The sequence below is a fragment of the Tenrec ecaudatus genome, chromosome 7, assembly GCF_050624435.1.
Source record: "Tenrec ecaudatus isolate mTenEca1 chromosome 7, mTenEca1.hap1, whole genome shotgun sequence".
Lineage (NCBI taxonomy): Eukaryota > Metazoa > Chordata > Mammalia > Afrosoricida > Tenrecidae > Tenrec > Tenrec ecaudatus.
Window position 1 is genome coordinate 20,469,997 of NC_134536.1, and position 24,203 is coordinate 20,494,199.

Consider the following 24,203-nt stretch of genomic DNA (forward strand, 5'->3'; position numbering starts at 1 on the left):
ACTGATGTCAGGTAGACCTTGTAAAAGCAGAGAGTCCCCAACCAACCAAACTCACAGCCGGCAAGTCCCTTGTGGCTCACAGCGACCCAACAGGGCAGGATAGAAGTGTCTCTGTGAGTTTCTAAGGCCGTGGCTCTTGATGGGAGCCACCAGGGCGCCTGTAAGTAGGAAATATCAGAAGGTCTCATTAAACTGTGTGGATCATAACAAGTCATAGATCATGTGAAGAATGGGACTTCCAGGGCAGTTCGTTGTACTCTTGCATGGTTCAAAGTCAGGAGACATGTGCATCGGAGTGGTATCCTTTCACCATCCTTAGCATACACAAATGCACACGTGCTGAGCAAGTCACTCAAGAGGCTGGAGCATGTGAAGAGCGACACCGACACCAGGCCTGGAAGAAGGCTCCTCCGCCTTCCCTATGCAGCTGCCACAACCCTGTGAAGAAGACCAAAACCTCCAGCCTTCAGCGTGGATCCCACCTCAACAGAAAGAGAACAAAAATCCTCGCAACCGGGCAATGAGCAACATCCAGATGAACAGAGAAAGGATTGACGTTGTCAAGGATTTCATTTTACTTGAACATCCAAACTCAATACATCAACAGAGGGGGATTATGTTAACCAAGACGAATATACTGACCCAAATTGCCGTGCCAAGAAATGGCTGTAAAAATCACGGCCATCAAATTCAAAGTTAATGTCACCAGCCCAACTCCAACTCCGCCCTCATCACTGCAAGGAAGTAGGTCTCCCAGAGTGAATTGCTGTGCATACCCTCTGGCTCAACTCTAATCTCTAATGGATGCAACACGCATATCCTGAATTTTCTTTCCTCCTGGAAAGGCAGGGGCTTAGTGCACTCCTGTGATTCCTGAGAGGAACTGGGCCGTCCTTTCCTCCCATCAGAAGGCCCTCACTGGCAGCAATTAGAGCACCTCATCAAAGGGTCTCTTCCTGTTTTCACATGCCTGCAACAGGGGCTCCAACCTCACCACTGTGAGGGCCAGGCTGGACCAGGCAGTGGTTCCTTCTCTCGCACTTGGGGTCCCTACGAGGCAGAACCAACGAACAATTTTTCTGCTGGACTGGATCCTGGAAAAGCACGCCCAAAGAACTGCTCAGTGGCTTTTTCCACAAATAATTTTCCCTCCCCAATGATCATCTATCGCTTTATGACTTTCTGGCCTTGAGAGTATTGCTACCACTTAAGGTAGTGCTCCGTTTGTCACTGAAGAGTCCCTGAGGGGGAGCGTTAGGTCACAAACCAGGGTTCCATTCTGTTCTGAGACATGGTCACTTGAAGGAGGCTCTGTCCAACTTCATGATTGATGGGCAGCCTGGGAAGGAGCGGGTGTCCATGTCTGCTGACTCAGCTGACCCGAGCCTCTGCTCTGGGCAACCTCTCTAGAAAAAAAGTACTCTGCTAACCCCATGTTTAATCCTGGCCCCAATGACCAGTCATTCTTTGGAGCCTCCGGCTGGACATGCAAATGTACACCAGGTATTTGTTAAATGAAGATTTCTGGCAGAGATTTCCAGTTTCAGCTTTGCTGCCCACTGGGCTGTGGCTTTCACGCCAAGGCAAAGAGCTGCCTTACAATGAATCCAATGCATGCCACCTGGATTTCTTCTTAGGAAGGCCTTTCTTTTCACAGGGCACCTGAGAGCAGGCCCTCTGGATGGCATCCTCTAAATGCCCTGGGTGTACAAAGAACCGGGGAGGAGATAATGGCTGGAGGAGAGGGAGGGGAGGAAGGGGAAAACAGAGGACAAGAAGGCCAGAATCTGGCGAGAATTTCCTGAGCTGCCCAGAAAAAATAAAAGTCCATTTTCGCAATGAAAACACTAAAATCAATAGGGATGCACATTAACCTCTTAGCTCCCTCCAAGGCTCTGCCCCCTGGATCAAAGGGAAATGTGTGTGCCGGCCAAAGAAGCCATTACCTTGGACTATGTGACTCTTGCCCATGAGCAACAGGGGTGCCATTCCCTGAGCTGCCCCTGCCCCTCATTGCAGTCTGGATGGAGACGAGGTGTTCTTCCAAAATACCCTGGCAGGAAAAGCCAGCAAAGTGCCTCCACGGAACTCACAGAGCCACATGAGCGTAATCTTCAGGTGAGATAACTGTAAATTCTGCATCTCATGCTGGTTCCAAACTAGAGTATCTCCTTTCTATGGAGAGACGATTTCATGTTAGGAAGTCTATTCATGTCAGGAGCCCTGGTGGCAGAGTTGGGTTAAGTGTCCGGCTGCTTCAAACCCAACCGAGCGTTCAACGCTGTCCTATGGGGTCGCTATGAGCCAGATTCATCTCAATGGCAGTGGGCCGCACACCCTGAGGCCCAGAAAGGGAAACCTCTGTATTATTTCTTGTAAGAACGGCCAGATGGAAGCACTGGACCTCCTCACACTTCACAAAGGAATTGGAGAAGCAAGATCAACCGCCCTAGGCTGGTTCCTGTGAGGCAGAGGTCTGACAAGCCACCACCTGTCCATCTGCTTACCAATTCTGACATGCCATCCCTCCCACAGCATCCTCCACGTCTTTGCTGCTTCTGATCATTCCTCGTAAGGGTCACACAGAACTCAGGTAATAGACCCAGTGGAGTTTATTATGGAAGTAACAAGAAGTTCAAGATCATAAAGGATTCAGTTCCAAGAAGGGCACAACCTCTTCTCTGCCAAGTCCACCGACAGGCCTCTCTGGTCCCCAACCTCCCATCTCAGCAGCCTGTGTTCTGCATGGACAAGTACCAGTATTGCTGTGTTGATAAGTACCTTGACATACTATTCTGTCTGAAAGCCTTGACCCAAACACGCCCAGCTCCAGCTCCTTGGGTTGGAAATCGGCTCCACCACGTGCCGGGAGCCCCACCTCACTCCACGACCAAGCCTCCAGCCCGAGGGACTCTGTGGTTCTCCCACCATGCCATCTCCTGCTAGTCTCCTGATTCTGTCTGCCGTTTCTCCTCCACCACCTCTTCTAGTCTCTTACTGCCTGAACAAGAGAGTGCTGCTCCCCCTGCCTCTTGGGTCCAGAGACCCATGGTCCAAAGTATGTATTCCACAGCAGCCCCCCAGGACAAAGTAGAATGGCTCAGTAGGGTTTGCCATGCTGACCTTTCTTGGCAGCAGCCCAATGCTTAACCCACGGTGGCACCAAGCTCTTCTTTTTGGGTAGTCATTAAATCCCCTTTCCACCTCTTGGGTGGCTCATCTTTAGAGGCCAAATGGATGGCAAAGCTGCCCAATCTCCATGTTAGGGGTTCACAGACCTCATTCGCGGAGTCCCACCTAAACTTTTGTGATGGGCATATAAGACCACGGCTACAACGGCCACCTTAACAGAATCCTTTGTAACACATTTCTAAAGCGCTGAAAAGATACTTAATACAATTTAATGTCTATTCCCACTAACAATTCCTACAAAACTAGGAAATGACTGTTTTCTTAGCATGATGAAGATGAACTTAAACTGACAGCCAACGGCAAGATAATAGCAAAACACTTGAAGCATTATCGTTATGATTAGGACTAAGACCAGAATGCCAAATCACTGTTGTGACTTAACCCTACTGTAACAATTATAGGAACGAATCTGTGGGTGTTGTGCACAGCTCTCACAAGAGGAGCGTTTTTAAGGCCATCTAAAGGTGCCTCTGAAGAAAAGCCTGGCATTCTACTTCACAAAGAAATCAACCATGGACACTCCAACCAGGGACAAGTCCACTCAAGGGGTCGTCATGGATGGAAGTCAACTCAATGCCAACTGGTTTTGTATATAAATTCTAGCTAATGTGGTAGGACCGGAGTAAAGAAGGTCAGGCTACAATGACTAGAAAGGCTGCATGAGAGATTTGCTTAAATTGTGACCCATAAAATATCCAGGTTAGGAAGAGTGTATCCCGTGAGGATACAATGATGCACTCTGGATGAATGGACAGCTGTATTCCTAACAAAGATCTCCATTTTCTGAAGGGTATTGTATAATATACCACGGCTCGTTAAGAATAATAAACGGTTCAGAGTAGCTTTCAGACCGCTTTTGAAAGAAGAAAGTGGAGAAACTTGACCTGTCTAGACTGGAAAGGCATTCAGCATTGAGCATCTCCACAGTGTCTTTAAACCAGCAGGGGCTAGAAAAGGGACCAACATGCCAAGCACTACGTCAACACAAAAATGCTGCGCATTAAAATAGGATGTGGGAAGGACGGCAGGAGCCCTGGTGGCACAGTGGTTCCAGCAGTCAGCTGCTAATCTAGATGCCATCAGCAGCCTCTGGAAGAAAGAAGTGGTCTTCTGCTTTCACGAAGTCCTACAGAGCCTGGGAAGTCCAATGGGGCAGTTCCACTCCATCTAACAGGGAGACCCTGGCTGGAAATGGACCCCACAGCACTGGGGTTCTTGTTGTATTTGCCTTAGGATGGATGCGAAGGAGGAAAGGATCATTTACAAGACTAAAGAATCATAATAAAATCAGCTACTCAAAGAACAATAAAATTGAATTTGTACCTTATATCAGATACCAGAGTAAATTCTAAATGGATTAGATGGATTCCATTTCAGATAAAGGTAAAAAAAATGAAACCATAAAAAGTTAATAGGAATATACCGTATATACTCATGTATAAGCCGAGTTTTTCAGCATAAAAAAATGTGCTGAAAAACTGGGGTTTGGCTTATACACGTCAGTGGTACCCCAGCGAGGTGTAACATCTCTCTGCGCCCCCCTCCCCCAGGTAACAGGATGAGCACCCGTTATCTGCGGGTGATTGATGTTTCTCCGCTGTTCATTCAAAGCCCCGCTGACACTGCAGGGCTTTGAATGTTTGTTTACTCACATCTAACCAATCAGAGCCGTCCTATGACATGTATCTTTGAATAAGCCTTTTAAAGACCGTGTGCGAAGGATGTGGTATGAATGGATGTCATCTGGTCAAGCCCGACTAACAAAAGGAGGAAATCTCATGAAGCCTGACATAGAGTTAATAGCACAGTGGGTTCGAGGTCCATGGGAAGACATTCCAGAAGACATGGTGCGACTTGCCTTCCAGAAATGTGGTATTAGTAATGCTATGGGTGGCAGTGAAGACTGCGCTTTGTATGAAAATGACAGCAGTGATGGTGTTAACGGCAATCTCAGTGAGGACAGCGTCTATGATGACCTCACACCAGCAGAAGCTCTGCATTGGGATACGGATGATGATGAGGAATCCAGTTTTGAAGGATTGTTGATACCTTGTTTTTGTTGAACCTATTTTCCACTTACTGGGCTGGTTTACTAATGTTAAATGACTTGTCCTTTTTTATGTTTTTTATTTAAAATAAATATTTAAATACATGACCCCACTAATGTCTCAAATTTTAGTAATTTTATTTTCATTTGTTTTGATTATTGAAACTGACCAATAGCTTCTGCATTTTCCACCCTAGGCTTATACCCGAGTCAATCAGTTTTTCTGGTTTCCCAGGTAATAATTAGGTGCCTTGGCTTATACTCGGGTCGGCTTACATTTGAGTATATATGGTAAGTATTTACTGACTTTTGAATACAGATGATAAAGGTAACAGCAATCTCAAAGATTAGAGTGATTTTTATACTTCTCTATTAGATTTTTTTTAAAGAGCCACCCAAAAGGCAGAGGAAACGTGAGCAAAATACTTTTTAAAACTTGTCTCATTTATCTCGCAATACAGGTGGAAGTATAGGGAGGTCAGACCAAACCCAGGGAGGTACATGTGAATCCAACATGTAGGGAAAAGGAGGAGGGAGAAGTGGGGTGGGGAGAAACTGACATGATGACATTGAGGGAACAGGGCACTAACCCACCCAGAGGGAGGGGATTGGTTGTGTCTCTGCAGAACTGGAACATGCATACAGACCTCACCATGGTGCGCCAATCCGGGAGGGCAACATAACACAGCGAGGAATGCATGAAAAGACTGGATACAGGGCCAGCCCCAACCAGACCAGCCTGACCCCACCCTGGAAGTGTGTGTCGCAGAGAAGGACACTAGACCTTCTGGTGGGAGAACGGAACCGACCTACCACACCCAGACGGAAGCAAACCAAGGAGGAAAGAGAGAAAGGGGCAGTCGGCCTAGACTCCATATGGGCACACCAAGCCCGGAGGATGAGCCTGGAGCTGCTGGGACACAGAGAGGCCCGTGGGACTACCAACAGCTCAAGACTCATTGTCCCCTAACTGGAACATACGGAACAGGGGACAATAATGGGGACACGCGGCAGGGAGACTGTGTGGGAATCGAGCATACCAGATCATCAGTTGGAGTAAAGTCGAGCCACAGAGTCCCCGAGGAGCCCCAAGAATGGACTTCGGGCTAGGAGGGGCAGCCCCCGGATCCCTCTCAGGACCAGCGGGGAGGGTCTCATGGGGCCAGCAAACAGACCTGGACCTATGTAAGGTTTTTTGTTTTGTTTTGTTTCTTTTTTTCTCTCACCTTTTTCTTTTTCCTTTTCTTTCTTCAACCGTATGTTTTCTTATTTTTCGGACTAGGACATGGATGGGTTGCCCAATTACATGGGTTGGAGTATGGAAGGGAAGTCCGGGGAGAAGGCAACAGGGCCAATAGCAACCGAAGGTAGAGGGGTAAGAAGGAGTTAGGGAGAAGGGTGTGGTGAGCGGACGGCATCATGGACAGGGGAACAACTAGGGAAGTAGAACCAGCATCTAGGAGAGGGTAGAGATCCTGTGAGCATTAGAGCAACACCAAGCTAGTGGAGAAGAAGCTCTAAGAGGTGGAAGAAGGGGGAAAGTGATGGTGGGGCAGGAGGAGGCGAAAGGACACAGAGGCAAGCTCTAGGAAGCAGAGGCATACATAGGGAGATTAACAGAGGTGTCCACTTATGTAAATACATTAATCCATAACAATAGTGGTGTTGGCCTATGTACATATATTTATAAGGCAATACAGTGAAGCCGCAGACAGGCCTTGGTCCTTGGCTCATACCTTCCCTCAATACAAGAACACTTTCTTCTAACAAACTGGCTTATGCTCACTCCTCCCACCCCACCCCACCCACACAATCGCTGAAGACAAAACAGATGCATAAGCAGATGTGGTAAAGGCAGAGGATGGTGCCCGACTATTAAAAGATATAGTATCTGGGGTCTTCAAGGCTTGAAGTTAAACAAGCGGCCATTCAACAGTGAAGCAACAAGCCCACATGGAAGAAGCACACCAGCCGGTGAGTTCATAAGGTGTCATCGAGACCTGGGCAATGGGCATCAGAAGACTCACAACAAACAGTAAACAAACAAATAAAAATGCATTGGTGAGAATGGAGCAGAGACCCAAAGTCCATCAACGGACAACGGAGCATCCCCCCACAAAGGGGTCGCAGGGAAGAGATAAGTCAATCAGGGTGCAGTAGAGCACTAATGGGTCACACAATATACCTCTGATCCCTTCAGGCCTCCTCACCCCCCACTATCATGACCCCCGTGCCGCTTCCCAATCGAGACTAGATGGGAGCATGAACGTAGGTACAGGCAAGAAATAAAACCCACAACACTTGGAAACCGGGAACAGAAATGGGAATAGAGGTAAAAGTGTTGGGGACGGGGGAGAGGTGGAAAGGGAGGGGGCACCTATGGCAATGAATGGCACATAAGCACACACACACACACCCAGGGGGAAGAACAACAGAAACCATGGGGCAAGGGAGACAGCGGTGAGTGTGAGATTTGAAAATAATTAACAATCTAAGATCTATCAGGGGGCCACAAGGGGTGGGGGGCAGGGAGGAGGGAGGCTAAAAAAGAAGAGCTGATCCCAAGGGCTCGATGGAAAGTAAATGTCTAGAAAAGAACGATGGACTATCTGTATGAATATGTTGGATACAATTGATATATGGATTGTAACAAGAGTTGTAAGAGCCCCCAGTAAAATGATAATAAACAACAACAAAAACCCTCATCTCTGTTGATGTTATTTAGAGAGTTCTTAGAAATTCTGGAGGAAATTAAAGAACCACTGAACAGATAGCAAGGACATGAAATAATGTAACAGAATGTTCTGGATAGCAAGAATAGCTCCACAAGGCCACTGACTTGTACATGGAGAACTTCTTAAAGTGCTATGTATATGCTTAACAACAAAATAAAAGTACACAAAAGGAATCACTTCCTAAAGGTGAATATATTTACAATACTATAAATTTCAAACATTCTCCAAATGACATGAGTGAATCCTGAGTAACGTATCTATTACCCCGCTGACTGTATCATGTACCACATTCTGAGTCTTAAGAAGTAGATCATGTTATCGCCACTTTAGAGCTGAGACCACTCAGGTCAAGAAAGAGGAACCGACTTGCCCAGTAAATGTGAAGAATTATAATACACTTCTAGCTGAGTCTGTGTAGAAGGCTAAACAACGCCCCCCAAAGGTGTCCCCTCACATGCAGACATATAAAAGCAGGACAACAAATAAGAATTTCCTAGAAGAATCAATGCCTTTGCATGATGGTGTTGGTAGAGAATTTATTAAATACACCATGGACTGTCAGAAGAACAAACAAATCTTTCTTGGAAGAAGCACAGGCAGAATGCGCCTTAGCAGCAAAGATGGTAAGACTTCGCAGCATCTACTTTGGGTGTGTTCTCAGGGGAGACCTGTCCTGGGAGACAGATGTGATGCTTGATAAAGAGGAGGGTCACTAGGAACAAGAGGAAGACCTCCACAGAGACAGATTCACACAGCAGCCGAGGTGAGGGTGGCCGTGTTCCCTTCTGCTGCACGCAGAGTGGACCCGGGTTCGAGTTCATATGAAGATACTGAGCAACAAAGACATCTGTGTGCTAATCCCCAGAACCATGACGATGTACCTTCCAAGGCCAAAGTAACTGGTATGCTGCATTTAGAATCTTGAGGTGGGGACAGTATTCTGGATTAGCCAGGAGAGTCCATGTAGCAGGGAGGCTGAGAGTTGAGACCGAGAGAAAGAGAAGGGACCTTGCAATGAAATGTAAGGAAGGTGCCACCAGCCAAGTGTGCAGGAGGCCTCTAGGCAAGGAAACGGAGTGTCCCCCTCAGAACCTCCAGAAGGTACCAGCCCTGCCAACACCTTGCCTTCAGCTCTCGGTGAAGCAAGTGCGGCACTTCTGACCTCCACAGGTATACGAAAAGAAGCGTCTGTTGTGGAAGCCACTAACTCAGTGAGTCGCTGCTACAGCAGGGATAGCAAACCGGTACAATCTGCAATCTACTCTCCTTCGAAAGAAGCCACTACCGTGGCTTACACCGGAGATTTTAAACTTGAGGTATTAGACACAGCCCATGAAATCTAAGGTAAACGGATTCTGGGGGGGGGGGGGGGAATGGTTGCAACACACTTGATCAATAGTAGTCCATGCATATAAAATGGGATATAAAATAATGCATAATATGTAGAGAACTCTCACGAAACATCTGGATGTAGTCTAACCTCAGTGAGGGGGAAAATTGGCAAATACGAATACTATGAATAAGCAATATTTAATTTAGTGTTAAAGACATTTTTCAGGGGATAACTGCTGGCATGGGAACAGTCTTACCCCTATGCATATACAATGTGACATTAGTATTGTTGCTGTGTTTTATGAACAGTCCAGATATTCTCATGCATACATGATTTCTACAAAAACAGGGGTCTTCAAAAAATCTGTGGAGAAGTGGAGTGAAAAGATAATGGAATTTTTCCATGATCCCTTTTGAAGCCCCCTGATAGGACTAACAACCACAGAAAAACCCCACTGCTATTAAGTCCAATCCAACTCCTAGCAAGCCTATAGAACAGAGTAGAACTGCCCCGCTGAGTTTTCAAGACGTTACATCTTTCAGAGTGCAGACAGTCTCATTTTTCCTAAAAGTCAACTGGTAGGCTCAAACTGTGGACCCTGTGATCAGCAGCACGATGTGTAGCCCACCAGGCTCCTTACAAGCAAATAAAGGAGGGTATTTAAAAACAGAAGACTGATGAAAAATCAATGTACAATTTATTTTCAACATCCCTACTGCCAATTAATTATAAAACAATGTCAGTGATAAAATCTTTCTGCCTGAAACTTCTCCCTGAAAAAAAAAATCTGCATGGGCCTAAATTCCAATTGCTGGATTACAGTTAAGTTTTTCAGTATGCAGATTAGCTTCAAATTAGCATATCTAATTACTTTGCCTTTAACAAACATTGTATTCTGCATGGAAGTTAATTGCGAAAACTCTCAGTTTTACATTCGGCTCCCAATTTGCAAACTTGATTGTAAAGAGTCTGAGGTGGTTATCTCTTGTTCTCTAGTCTATGTGTTCATTCTGGTTTTAGCTGAGTGGGTAATGCTTTGGGCTGCTACCCACAAGGTCAGGAGTTTGAAACCGCCGTCTTCAGCTCCACCGAAGCAAAATGAGGCTTTTACCCCTGTAAAGAGTTACAGTCCTGGAAACCCACAGGGACAGCTCTATCCTGGCCTATAGGGCCATCAGAAGTCAGTCAGAATTGTCTCCCAGGTTGCATTTTCATTCCTACTCAGACGACTCGCACATCGGAACCAGAAGAACACAGCTTGGGATTGTGTTGGACAGGTTTGGAATCAACAGTGGGGGCACAGCGGCTTACAGAAAAGAAGGAACAACTAGACGCTCGGGGTTTGCATTTGTGTTCAGCATTCCCACCACGAAGCCCAGTACCAGCTGTCAGTTGGGATATTCCAGTTCGGCAAAAGTCTATTCTACGTCATTGATGAACTATTCCCACTGAATGGACCCACTTTAAACTTGCAACTTAACCTTTACCTCAGTAATTTTAATCATTATCTGATTTCAAGATAAAGAGAGAATCAAGAAAACAATGATTACTACATAAGGACTGTCACATGACTATTACGGTATGTCGAATCATTTTGTCAAATGCAGGGAAGGGGTGTTAAAAAGTATTTGCTCTGAGTGGCAAATACACAGGGTGGGACTGTAGCCATATTATAAAGTTTTAAAATATCTAAAGGAACATCTTCTAACTCCAGAAATATTCTCATTATGACTTGGTAATAGGTAACACATACCAATGATTTCCCTTATCTTTCTATCTTTCAAATGATGTAGCTCTGATTTTGTTTGTATTTATAACTTTATGGAAACAGCAGTAAGCTTTTGAGAGTGCATTGGACCATTTATTTCAATTAGAAGCAGTAATGAAATCTCTTTAAACTATTAGATGTCACTTAGTCTCTATGTAAGACAGATCGTATGCTTAATGCCTTCTGGCATGATCCACAGCTATTTGTCCTTAATAGTTTTTATATTGACTGAAAAAAAAAACCACAAAAAACAAGGACTCCCTTCTGACTCCTCCCAGAGTTTTCGAAGTTGTGTTCGAATTGTGGTGCTAGCGAAGAATATTGAACATCAAGGATGGCGACGCTTCGCCGTGCATGCTGTGGACACACATGTCATGAAAACTCCATATCTGGGGAAGGACATCATGCGGGGTAATTGGAGGGGCAGCACAAAAGAGGCAGGCCCTCAACCAGATGGACTGACTCAGTGGCTGCAACAATGGGATCAAGCACAGGGATACTTATGAGGGCGACACAGGGACCAGCTGGTGTATTGTCCTGTTGTGCATTCGGTCACTATGGGTCAGAACCCATTGATGGCACCTAACAACACCAACAACATGCCTCCAATCCTTCCATCTCCCCTCCCTCACTGGTGTCAGACAGTCAGGCAAAGAAGAGAGGCCTCATCAACACCCACCAAGTTCATAACAACGCAAATGACTATGAAGAAAATGGGAGGCCATGTTCCCACAGGGCACTGGTGACAGCACCTGCCCATGATGACAGGGCCCACGTCTCTGGAGATCAGGCAATGTGAACCACATCTTACAGGAAAAGGCCCTCACGCTGCATGCAAAGACGTGAGCTGCACTGGGGAGCCTATCTCTAAAAGCGAAATCCCACAGTAAGAGGCGACTCCCGGATCAGCCGCACATTCAACATGACCAGGCACTACGTCTTGTGCGGCTCGATTTCATGTGCATTGATTATATATAGTCTCAGCTTTACTTCCACGTGCATTTTTCTTTTAACGGGCGTGGGAATGGAAGTAATGGGATTCTTCTTCCTTCGTAGAAGGAAGCCTGTGAGCGCCACTGTGTTAGTTCCCAGTTGAAGAACCAATGACCAAATGCCTGTGTCCCCTATTATCCCGTCATTTCATTGGAAAGAGAATGACATCTGCAGAAAAAGGGAATGGCTGCCTCTGCATTATCAAACACTTATTTTTTTAAATACTGTGGACGGAAATAATACTTGACGCGGAACAGTAAATGCGAGTTAGCACTGTCTCACAGGGACTGCACTCCACTTGCACCTTTCCCCCGCCCCTGCCCATCACTCACCATCCAAAGTTGACACCCAGAGCCATCGCCCCACCTGGGAATCTACTGCTTCTTGTCTGGGGCCAGTGCTCTTTTTCCTTTGAAGAATCAGAACCCTCATTGGCTACTTCAGGCGGCACACCTGCTCACCTAGAGCCCACACCCTCCTGTGCCCAGAGGACCCTGGCAAGCCACAGCCCGAGTGACACACCTTACCCTCCACTTCCATCCTGGGGCTTGAACTCCTGCTCCCCAACACACACCTCTCTCAGCCCAGCCCACCTCCCTTCCTAGGATTCGAGGACCACTGTCCACCTGGTCCCTGCCGCCTTTGAGCAGCTGTCTGTCTCCAGGAACTAATGGGGGCAGCCTTCTGTCTCTAAGCAATGGCAAGCCTCCTGGTCTTCTTGCTTTAGTCCCAAGGTCAGAGGGGGCAAGACATGTTTCATCTGAAGAGCCCTCTTTGTGGTCCTCTCTCAAACACTATACACACTCAAACAAGTTACCTGAGTTACCTTCCTTATTTGCAGCTAGAAATATGACGAATATGTAAGCACCCCACGCCTTCCTCCATTCAGATGGCTCACTCGTTTTTTATGAAGCTTGCTGTTGACCTTCAACCACTATCACCTTTACTCTGAAGCCAGGGAGCACCCCACGATGACCACACCACACTTCCATGGTCCCCGTTTCACACTGAGGGCATAAGTTTGCTTGCCTGTCACTGGAACGTGGCCACCCTTTCCTTCCTGCGTCTTGTTCCCCTTCCAGAGGACTGGACGGGCAGGCTGGGAGCATTCCCTGTCCTGTCTGCCCCACTCTAAACCCAGAAGCCACAGTGGGTCCCATTTCACATCCAGCTAGGTTAATAACCCTTGACTCACCACAGGCCTCAGAAGCACTGCCTGAGTGGCCCTGTCCTTGACACTTTATTCCGTCCTTGTACACTTGTGTGTAAGAAACTTTTCTCCCGTGCACTAGCTACACACGTGTTTCTTTAATGGTTCCCGAAAGGCGCAAGTTCACGGTTTACTTTTCAAACATGCAGCAGTGCTGAGACTCGGCTTTATGCCACTGAGAGCAGCCAAGCCTGGATCCCCACTCTTTCAAGAGCAGGTGGTTGCTCTTGGGGGTGTCCTTAAAGGAAGAGACAGAAAAGGTCCCCCAACATGCTCTGGGACTCTGCTGACCCCAACACAGCTCTAGAGTTATAGGAAAGGCCCTTTGCAGCCAGAAGCAGCATCAGGCGTTGTTCATTGGTCAACAGGTGAGGCGCGGAGGCTTGACCCGAGTTTAGAGTAAACACCTGGATAGATAAGGGATTCTTGTTTCTGCGACACCTGGAGCCACCAAGCAGGTAGGGATAAAGCACTAACAGAGAGAGAAATTAGGAGAGCACCCCAAACGCCCAAGCATCCCTGCCGCGCCGTTACCGCACCTGTACCAACCGCCCAGCCTCGCCAGGAGCCGCCGCACCTGGTCCCTCCTGCCCGCCGGGCGCCCCTTACCTTGCGGGAGTACGGGGGCTTGCTCAGGTGAATGCCATCTCGGACCAGCTTATCCCGGATCATGATCTTCAGTTTCAGCTTTGGGTAGCTCACCAGCTCCCTGCTGCGGGGGGCAGCCGTCTGACTGTGGGGGTCCCCGCGGGGCCCCGGGGTGCGGCCGGCCAGGCCACCACCCGGCTCCCCCCAGCGGCCGGTGGGGACGGCGGGCGGCGGCTGCGGCTCCAGGGTGAAGTAGAGGCCGGCGGCCGCCGCGTCCTGCTCCCGCAGCCGGCGCACGGCCTCCAGGATGCGGCGGCGGTGCGCGGGCGCCAGCACCCCGATGGCGTCCAGGTCCGGGTCCCCGATCTGCTTGCACACCTCCAGGTCATCGTAGCCGTTGTCCACGAAGGACTCGGCGTACTGCGGGAGCTGCAGCGCCTTCAGCCACTCGTAAACTATGTTGGTGCACATGGTGCTCCGGAGCCCCGCGGGCGCGGGCCACGCGCGGCGGGACCAGTGCCGGGAACTTTGAAGCCTCTCCTCCCAGGCGTGGGGGACCGGCGGCAAAGTTTTCCCGGGGAGGCGCCGGCGAGGCTCGGGCGCCGCCAACCCTCTGGAGACGAGCGCCGGGGAGAGAGGACGCGCGGCCAAGTGGATGCCCACGCCGCCGGGAGCTCGCAGCACTGGCGCTGGGCGAGCCGCTCCAGCCGCCCCGGCTGCGCCGCCGCCGCCGCGGGGAGGGGCGCGAGGAGGGCGGAGGCGGGCGGGGCGGGGCGCCGCACCCCTAGCCCGCGCCGGTCAGTGCCGCGCCGCGTCGCCCCCAAGGGGCCCGGGCCCCAGCCGGCCCGAGGCCGCGCGCCGCATCTCGGCTGCCGGCTCCGCCGTGGGCGGCGACCCGCGCGCCCCTAGCCGGGGAGGCGGCTCCTCCGCGCTGCGCCGGGCCGGGCCACGGGCGCGCAGAGCGCCTCGTCTCCGCGAGCGCGAGTCCCCGTCGTCCTCCCCCGGGAGGGGCGGCTCCAGAGCGGTCCTCCTGCTCGCCGCCGGTGCGCGCGGCTCCCCGCGGGGCCTCGCCCTGGAGGGCGCTGCGTTCCCTTGGGCCCGAGCCTTCCGCTCGCTCCCGGGCACCTCCGCGCCGACTCCGGGCTGGGCGAGGCAGAATGGTCAAGTTTCCCGGCCCCCTGGGCACCCGCCGGCCCGCCGGCTCGTGGAGCCCGCTCCAGCCTCTCCCGGGGGCTCCGCGCGGCGCCTTGGCGCTGGGAGCCAGCCGGCGGGGCTGCTGGGCGCGCGGCGCGGGCTGCAGCCGAGGCGGAGGCGCGGGGCTCCCCACCGCCCAGCCCCTGGCTCCGTGAAAGTTTGCCACTTTCTGCTCGGCCGACGAGTTCCGCCTGCTCCCCGCACCGGGGTCCCCACTGTCTTCTCGTTCTGGTCCCCCGCCCCCTGCCTTCTGCCGCGGCGTCCTGGGGCGCTCGGCTCTGCCCCCGGGGCCAGAACCAGGCGCTCTGTCCCTGTGAGGCCAGCAACCTGCATAGATCTTTTGGCTTCCGGCCCCAAGACCCCGCTGGGCTAGAGAGGGGTGACCTAACCTTCCCCTCCCCCCGCCCAAGACCACTTTCTAAGGACTACAAAATCACCAAGTTCCCGCCCCGCTGCTGCCCAGTCTGCGCCACCTGGGGAGGGCCTTGCGGAGAGCTGCAGGTGGAAACAGCTGTGCACCCCCCTCCCCCAATGCACGCCCATGTCCTCCCCAAGGTCGGACACTTCCTGGGCCCCAGTCTAGTAGCCTTCTGGCTGCCGGACTCAACTTCACCTCTGGGAGGCCTAGAGCCTCACCTGGACCCTCTTCTCTGGAGGGGTCCGCTTCCAGTGTGCCAGACTCATGCCACGCACCCCCACCCCCAAGGTGGACAAGGGAAGTTGTGTTGGTTTTTGCAGGGCTCCCCCTCAATCACAAGAATCAACCTCTTTGGGGACCTGTTTCTTTTTTTAAAAAAACAAACATTGGGGGTCTTCTGCCCATCATAGAGACAGGGGTGGGGGTGAGGAATGTTCCCCTTGGTTACTGGAGGCTCTGGGTTCCCAAAGCTCCAAGACTAGGGATCTCAAATTAAGAATGTTTGCCAGTAAAGATGGTAGATTTGAGGACCAGCAGAGACAAGTACAAGGAGCTCAGGGGCAGCATAAGGCCCGAGCCCCGGTCTCCCTGACAAAGGCCACTTCCTGAGCCCGAGTTAGAGATCTGGAGCCTCAGTACCTTCCTTGCAAGGCTGCTGGACACTGAGATGCTGGGCGCGCCCAACCCTCCCGCCTACTCTGCTGGCACTTCTCCCCAAAGCAAGCTCACAGTGCCCCCTTGTGGCCACGAGGGCGAATTTAAGGCATTATCAGAAAAGGGGAGGGGCAATAAAAAAAATGAGAAGTAGGCTCCCATGTAAACTTGACTCTATGGGACAGAGAAGGGCCCTGAAGGGTTCCTGCGCTATAAACTTCACTACCACAGAACGGTGGGTTTCAAGCAGCTAATCTTTTGGCTAGCTGCGCAGCGCTTCAACCATTGTGCCACCAGTCCGGCGCAGACCCATTGTATTCCACCAAAGAGAATTCATGAACTCACGATTCACCCCACTTTCTAAATCCAGATATGTATCCAAGTTTACCTTTGTACCCTAGTGCGCCGTATCAATAAAGGCTTTTGATTTTGGGTGGAGGAAATTTTTCCAGCTGTCTGAATTCTGCCACTACAACCCCCATATTAGCAACAAATGTTTACTGGGAGCTTAACAAATGTGGCACGAAGCATAAAGCAGATAAGCTACTGACTGAAAAGTTGACGTTGAAGTCCACTCACAGGTGCATCAGAAGTAAGGTCTGACATCCTATTCACCCCCTCCCCCCCAAAAAACCCAGTCACTGAGAACCTTGTAAGACACAGACTCTGGCATGTGTGAGGTCACTACCAGCCAAGGTCCACACCATGGAGACTGACTGGTTACTGCAAAACAAGTATCTGCATATCCATCTAGGAGCCCTGGTTTAGGAGTATTAGGCTGTTAACTGAAAGGTGGGCAGTTCAAAAGCGCCAGCAGTTCTCTGGGAGAAGGGGCTTTCTATGAGTTTATCTCCTCGGATACTCACCGGGGACTTCTGCCCTGTCCTATAGGATCGCTCTGGGTTGGTATTGACTCAATGGCAGTGAGTATTTTTTTGGATACACATCTGTCTGAATATATATAGTAACTCGTAGTTTTATGCCTTGGTAGTGTAGTGGGTTATGTGTTGAACTGTAACCACAAGGTCAGCCGTTTGAAACCACGAGCTGCTCTGCAGGAGAAAGATGAGGCTGTCAATGCCAATAGAGTTAGACTTGGGAACCCACAGGAGTAAGTAGTTCTTCTTTGCCCTCTAGAACCACTGAGTCATAATTGACCAGATAAGAGTGAGCAGTATGATCGAGTATCTGGAGAAGAAATTTGGTACCCAAACACCATTGGCTCAAGATGTCACAGTGGAAGAGGGAGCAAGCATTACAGCGTTGAAGGAACAGGCCAGCACGTGTGTTCCAGCCAATGTCTCTCAGGGAGATATTTCCAGCCAATGCCATATTTCCTGCAGGAAATATTGAGCTCGTTGTGGGGTGGGGTGGAGTGGGGTGGTAAGCCCTTTTATTAAAAAACAGAAACTTAAAGCTCAAGGGTTGTGTTTTTAATTGTTGTTTTGCTTTGTTTCCAAAGCAGCATGGAAAGTGCCACCCTACAGCTTTGGTGGGCCTCCGACTGCTTTTCTAGAACCCAATTCCCTACGGGAACTTAAAGACACTCACTCCGTCTCATTAATCCTCGTGGAGACAGCAAGTATTTTTATTTCCATTTTATAATTAGGGAAACTGGTTTTGGAGAAGATGAATGACTGGCCCAAGGTCATGCAGTAAATCAGGACTGAGACAAGAACAAAGCTGCCATGTCCAAGTGCCTTCCCAGCCAGCAGCAGTGATTCTCCATTATTTATGTGCAAAGTCACTAGCCAATTAGGAAATAATGTGTCCTGGCTCATTCTCATAGGAAAGGAGAGCATTTATAAATTAATCATTTGCCCATCAGTCATAAATAACACCGACCAACTGTGACCTCCAACAGGAACCTGCAATCTGGCGGCCCGACTGGTCTGGAGACCACACACTTTCTCCAGATTCCACTGCTACAGCCTTTGTCTTTCTACTGCTTACCTTAGCAGAGGGAATCTCTCAGTGGGCTCATAGAGGCCACTACTCATCATCTCAATGGAGGAGCTTTTCAGCCTTGATGTCTCTTTGCCTGCCCTAGAGACCCATGCTAAGTATAAAGTAAAACTTCAAGAATGCTTGGCTAAGTTCAAGATTCAGAACAATAGCCTTGGAGAACTATGATGGCCATGAGGCTATCACCAACATCCTCCAATGATGTGGAAAAACTAGAGGCTCAGAGAAGTCAAGCTACCTACCTAAGGTCACACAGCTATTTCATAACTGAACTGGGATAGGAACCCAAATCTGCAATTCCTTGAATTACCTACATTGTTGCTGTTAGTGCGACCTGAATGTTGCCACTGTGCCTTGAAAGAAACTCCTCTTTCTTATAGTAATAGCTGATTTTGTCAGAACTAAACCCAGAGGCTTCTCCTAAGAGTGGCTGAATTACAAAACCAACTGAATTCTCAACCCCAAATGGAGTCTGAAGTTAAAGTAAGAGCAGTGCTAGAGAAAAAAAAAATGACACCTGAAATTTAAGTATGTAGACAATCAGGAAGATAGAGACATTGGCTCCTAAATCCCATGGCATCACCCCTGCCAGTGCCACCACCCCTCCCATCTGACAACATTACTCCATATTTGTCTGTTAAGCCACCCTCTCCAAGAAATCCCTTCCACCACCATCTGAGAAGCTTGAATTAGTTGTGCCTAAAGGGTCAGATGGGACCTAGATGGGCCTGAGGCTGATACCTTAGAAGCCATTGCTAAATGTTTCCTGACCCCACCCTGTCACTAATGTTTCCTAAGTTAAGTCCCAACAAACTCCAAAAGCTAAAGCACAACATGTGACTCAGAGGAGGTATGTTAACCTCCAAAAGCACTACCTGATTTTGTATTATGTGCAAACAGAAACCAAACGAAGTGTACAGGAACAGCTTGTAAGGATGGGAGATATTGGTACAAGGAACATGAAGTTGGATCGGTCTGTTTATTGATATGATGTACTAAACAGCTTCTTTATTCAATATTGCAGCTCGAAAAGTTAGAAACAGATTTGCTCATTTATTTGGTTAGTTTGCTAAAACAGATCACATTGAGGCCTATACTAAAAATCAAGTACTAGATTTGCCTTGGTACACTATAAAATGAAGTATATTTAAAAACAAACAAACATTGCCATTGAGTTCAGTTTTTACGCATAGCAACACTATAAAGCAGGGTAAAATCGTTCCACTGGGTTTCTGAGGCTATACATCTGAGGCAGTTTGTTAGTCTGGGTAGACTAGAGAAATAAATTCATGGACACTCCTATGTGTATAAGAAAGAGCTTTATATACAAGAGCAATTGAATATTAAGGAAACACCCCAGCCCAGTCCAGATCAAGTCCTTAAGTCTGATATTAGCCCATATGTCTGATACTAATCCATAAAGACCTCTTCAGACTCATGAAACACATGCAATGTTGCTGAATGCAGAAAAATCATAGGCCAGTGGGGCAAAGTCTTGTGGATCCAGTGGTGGTGGAAGCAGCTCAGTGCTGGCAGAGGTCTCCACATGGCTTCTCCAGCACCCAGGGCACGGGCTCTAGTATATCACCATGTGTCTTGTCAGTAGAGCGTCTCTCAGGGAGTGAGTTTTGAGTTTTGTCGGTAGAGAATTTCCAAGGGAGTGAACAGGGAGACATTGCCTCCTGCCTCCAAGGAGGAAAAACAGGAATTCCCAGAATCCTCAGGAGTAGGCCACACCCACATATAGGTCTCATTGGCTATATCCTGATTGACAGGCTAGACTCCACCCCACACGGACACCAGCTCATGTAACTAACATAGGCAGATTGTCTTCTTTCCTTCTTCTACTGCATGACTGGTGGGTTTGAACCACTAACCTTTTGGTTGGCATTTCAATGCTTAACCCAGTCTACCACAAGGAATCCTAGGAGATACTCAAAGACTTAGAGAAATTGGCATGTTCTAATAGATTAATCAAGTTTGACCTACACACAGAGTGCCCTAAAGACATAACTTTTACCACAGTGGTAAGGAACAGATTTGTAAAGGGTACCCAGAGTACCTGACCAAATCCAACTGCCAGTGAGTCAATTCCAACTCATAGTGACCATATCGGGCAGGGTAGAACTGCCTGGGTAGGTTTCTGATACTTTAAATCTTGACAGGAGTAGAAAGCCTCATTTTTCTCTGGCAGAGGGGTTGGTGGTTTCCAACTGATAACCTTGTAGTTAGCAGCCAAACGTACAACCACTACACCACCAGGTTCCCTCGGGGTTCCCTGAAGTCCACAGTAATTGTTTGTTGTTGGGGATTATTTATTTATATATTTAGGTAAGTCAGATTTCAAGTGGAACTGCCCTAATGAAATTATCACACCTAACTACATGGGGTTGACTGGACCCCTGAGTTGGGATGGGCCAAGTGGGCATGCCTAATCCACAGAGACAAAATGAGCATGGTGACCACAATGAACAGAGAAGTGGAGTCAGTACTCAATACTTAGGGAAGATGTCCCTAGGAGGGAATAAAATTAGCTAAATGATTACTTCCTCTGTACAAGCAGAAGAATTCCAGGTCAAATAAATGGGGGAATAGAGAACCACAAGTCCTCAATGAATTCCTAGATTTGAGTTAGTTGACAGATGCACAACCTTTTGAATGAAGGGCGGGCAGAGTCCCCTAGAGAGAAGATTCTACTACGCTTCCAGGAGTTTATATTTTTAATCTTTCTCCCAACCTCCCCCCAAAGGTTCTTTTATGAGTGAGAATGACTGCCCATTGGCTCTGGACTGACACTAATTTCAGGAGATACAAAAAGTCTCCAAGATCCACCTGGCAGAATGGGGACTTACGGAAGTCAGGTTCCTAAGGAGTCCTCCAACTTGTCTCATACTTGGTCCAGAGCATATCCTTTAGTGACAGCCCCAGTTCCAGAATATATCCCTGGAATAATACTCTAAGGTACCAACACAGCACCCACATTGATTCCTGGGAGCGGAATGAGGTCTATGAAGGTAGGACCAGCCAAGTGGAAGCCATTAGAACTGCCCTTACCAATGAAAATAGTAAACCCAAAGGAATTCCACATTCCTGGAGGGATTGCAGAGCTTAGTGCCCTTTGCAAAGACTACAAAGATGTAAGAGCAGTGTTTTCGACCACATCCCCCATTCAACTCTCATTTCAGGCATGTGTAAAAAGACAAACATGGATCTTGGAGAACGACGGTAGATTGTTGTAAACTTAACCAGGGGGGTTGCTTCAATTGCAGCTACTGTTCCAGATGCAGTTTCATTGCTATTGATATGACCAAAGCCTTTTTCTCTCTTCTGGTTTCCAGGTATCACCAAAAGCTGGAAAAATCAACAATACACCTCCGCTATCTTACTTCAGGGTATTTCAACTTTCCAGCCCTGTGTCATAATTTAGTCCATTGATCTCCTTTCTCATCCACAAGATGTCACATTGATCCAATACATTGGTGGCATTATGTTCATAGAACCCAGTAAGGAAGAAGTAAAAATGACTCTAGACTTATTGGCAAAGCATTTTCATGTATCGAGGGTGGGAAAATTATCCAATTAAAAATGCAGGTGCCTTTCAACTCAGTGCTGCGGGCCATGCTGACAGATTGCTACGAATGTGAAGGATACATTATTGCATCTGGCTTTTTCTACAACTGAAAAGGAGGCCCAGTGTCTGGCAGGTCTCTGGATTGTGGAGGCAACCTAGCCCTCCTTGGAGGGTGCTATTCTGGCCCATTTATCAAGTGAATCAACACCATGCTCATTTGGGGTGGAATCTAGAACAAAGGAAGGCTCTGAAAAGGTTCAGGCTTTCGTGCAGGCTGCTTTGCCCCATCAACCATATGATCCAGCTGATCCAATGGTGCTTGGAATGGCAATGGCAGAGGGAGATGCTGTTTGGAGTCTCTGACAGGCCCCTACTGGTGAGTCATAGAGCAGACCCTTTGAATTTGGGAATAAAGTCCAGTTATCCATTACAGACATCGCCCCTCCTTTTGTGTTGTCAATTTGAGACTATTAATAGTGAAGGGGTGGAGTTTAGTGTGTCAATCAGATTGCAGCTTGATAGCCACATTTGGAGGCACTAAGGTGATAAATAGCTCCCTGAAGGTAGGCACACTCACTCCCTTGGAGACATTCCTGTTGACAATAGACATGTAGTTACACTAGAGCCCTGAAGCTGGAGGAGCCATGTCGAGACCCATGCCAGCACTGAGATATTTACACCACCACTGGATCCACAAGACTTTCCACACACTGTAATCTTCCTGTATTCAGCATCATTGCATGTGTTGTGTGAGTCTGAAAAGGAATTTATAGATGGGTATCAGACATATGGGCTAATATCAGACTTAAGGACTTGATCTGGACTGGGCTGGGATACACATCAATGTTCAATTGTTCTTGTATATAAAGCTCTTTCTTATACATATAAGAGAGTCTATGAATTTGTTTCTCTAGTCAACCCAGACTAACACATTATGGTACCTTGGAAGTAGAGTACTAGAGAAACACATCATAAAAATGGAGATTGGATGCTTGTCTGACCTCTGCCGCATGGTAGTTTTTCCTTCTTTGGCTAGCCAGAGGTTAGAGGAAAGCCATACTGTTTACTCAATTGTTTTCCGGAAAAAAATATGGGAATTTGAACGTTTGATTTCTAGAAATTGTCTTTGGTTACTCCTGTCTGAAATGGTGAAAATGATTGTGGTAAATGTGAATTTTGAGTTTGGGTGGCAAAATCACTATTTGATCATGCTGCTTAGTGAAAATGGCTAACAGAAGGTCAAAAAGGCTGACAGGGGCCTGGCCCTGGCTTGAGGCAATGCAGCCAGAGGCCTATGGCCATATTTTGTATCAATAGAATAGTTTAGATAGGATTAAGATAAGTTAGAAAAGGATTGAACTTGACTGTTTTAAGAATTGAGTTTAGGATCAGGTTTATATTTTTTCTTCTGCCTTTTGTTATTGATACAATGATTGATAGAAGTGATTATTGGGAAGTAAAAATAGAGATTTTTGTAAGACTTCTTGCCTTGAGCCACCAAACTGGGATTTAATTCGGTTAGGACACAGTTGCAAAGAAAGCTCTGAAAGGATAAGCCCCACCCAGTGCTTTGAGTGCTGAGGACATTCAAAGGTGAAGAGATTTGCCTAGGGGGCTGTTGACAGATTGAAGAAACAAAAATAGGAGCTCTTTGGATTTTTGAATTAGTGGTTTGTGTCAGAAGCTGGAAAAAATCTGGAGCCTTAAAGAAACTCTCCTCTCTAGGATTAAAGGTTGAAGAGAGCCTGTGAGCAGGCTGAAATGCTTGCTAGGTGACCACCTGGATCCACTTTTTGAGTGGAAGTGAGAGAAATTCAGCAATAAAGAGACTTGTTGAGTCACTTGAGGACTTGATTCACAGAAGAGAAATGAAGAGAAAATGAGAGCTGCTTGCCTGGTCTGAAGTCCCCTGTCTGAAACCTAGACAAGGGGACTAGGGTTGCTGGGAATTTGTGACGGGACCATGGGCTAAAGGCAAGGCAGCCAATGGACTCCCTGGTGAGCCTAAGTGATACACCCCCCAATGAGAACCCGATCAAATGAAGAGAAGAATTTTGAGCCTGTGAATTGTTGCATATTGCTGCTGACTTTATGGACGGCCTTCCCTGATTTGATTTTGCTTACGCATGCAGCCTCACACTGGAATGAAGATTCTTCACGTCAAATAATATGATTGTCTCCTCAGAGCACTGGGTTGACATAAGTGAGCAGTATAGAAATTGGATACCCACAATGGGGAGGATAAAGGCATGAAGTGGTTGGATTACAAACTTTCATAGGTGCTGGAATGTCTTCACAGGATTATAGGATTAAGGTATAGGTGTTCATATAAGTATAGAATATTTTTGTTTTGTTCACTTATAGAATGTTATATTTAAATGAGGGTGGCATATTTTTCATTGTATGCATTTTAGTATTATCCTGTGAGGTACAGATATAATTTTATTATTGTTTGCTTGAAATTTTTATATGTCTAAAGAGTGTCTGAAAGTCTGAAGTTCACAAGAGGTGATCTATGGTAGTTACATACATAAC

The 24,203-nt window shown here is 47.9% G+C and overlaps 1 protein-coding gene across 1 annotated transcript in view; it reads right to left on the reverse strand.

Annotated features, from left to right (window-relative positions):
* Nucleotides 1–14,630, reverse strand: part of SAMD5 (sterile alpha motif domain containing 5) — a 66,545-nt gene extending 51,915 nt beyond the window's left edge. Inside the window, exon 1 of the mRNA XM_075553887.1 lies at nucleotides 13,888–14,630. Within this exon, the coding sequence (XP_075410002.1) occupies nucleotides 13,888–14,337 (450 nt within the window). The 5' untranslated portion in view covers nucleotides 14,338–14,630. The remainder of the gene's footprint in view (nucleotides 1–13,887) is intronic.
* Between the last annotated feature and the right edge of the window lie 9,573 nt (nucleotides 14,631–24,203).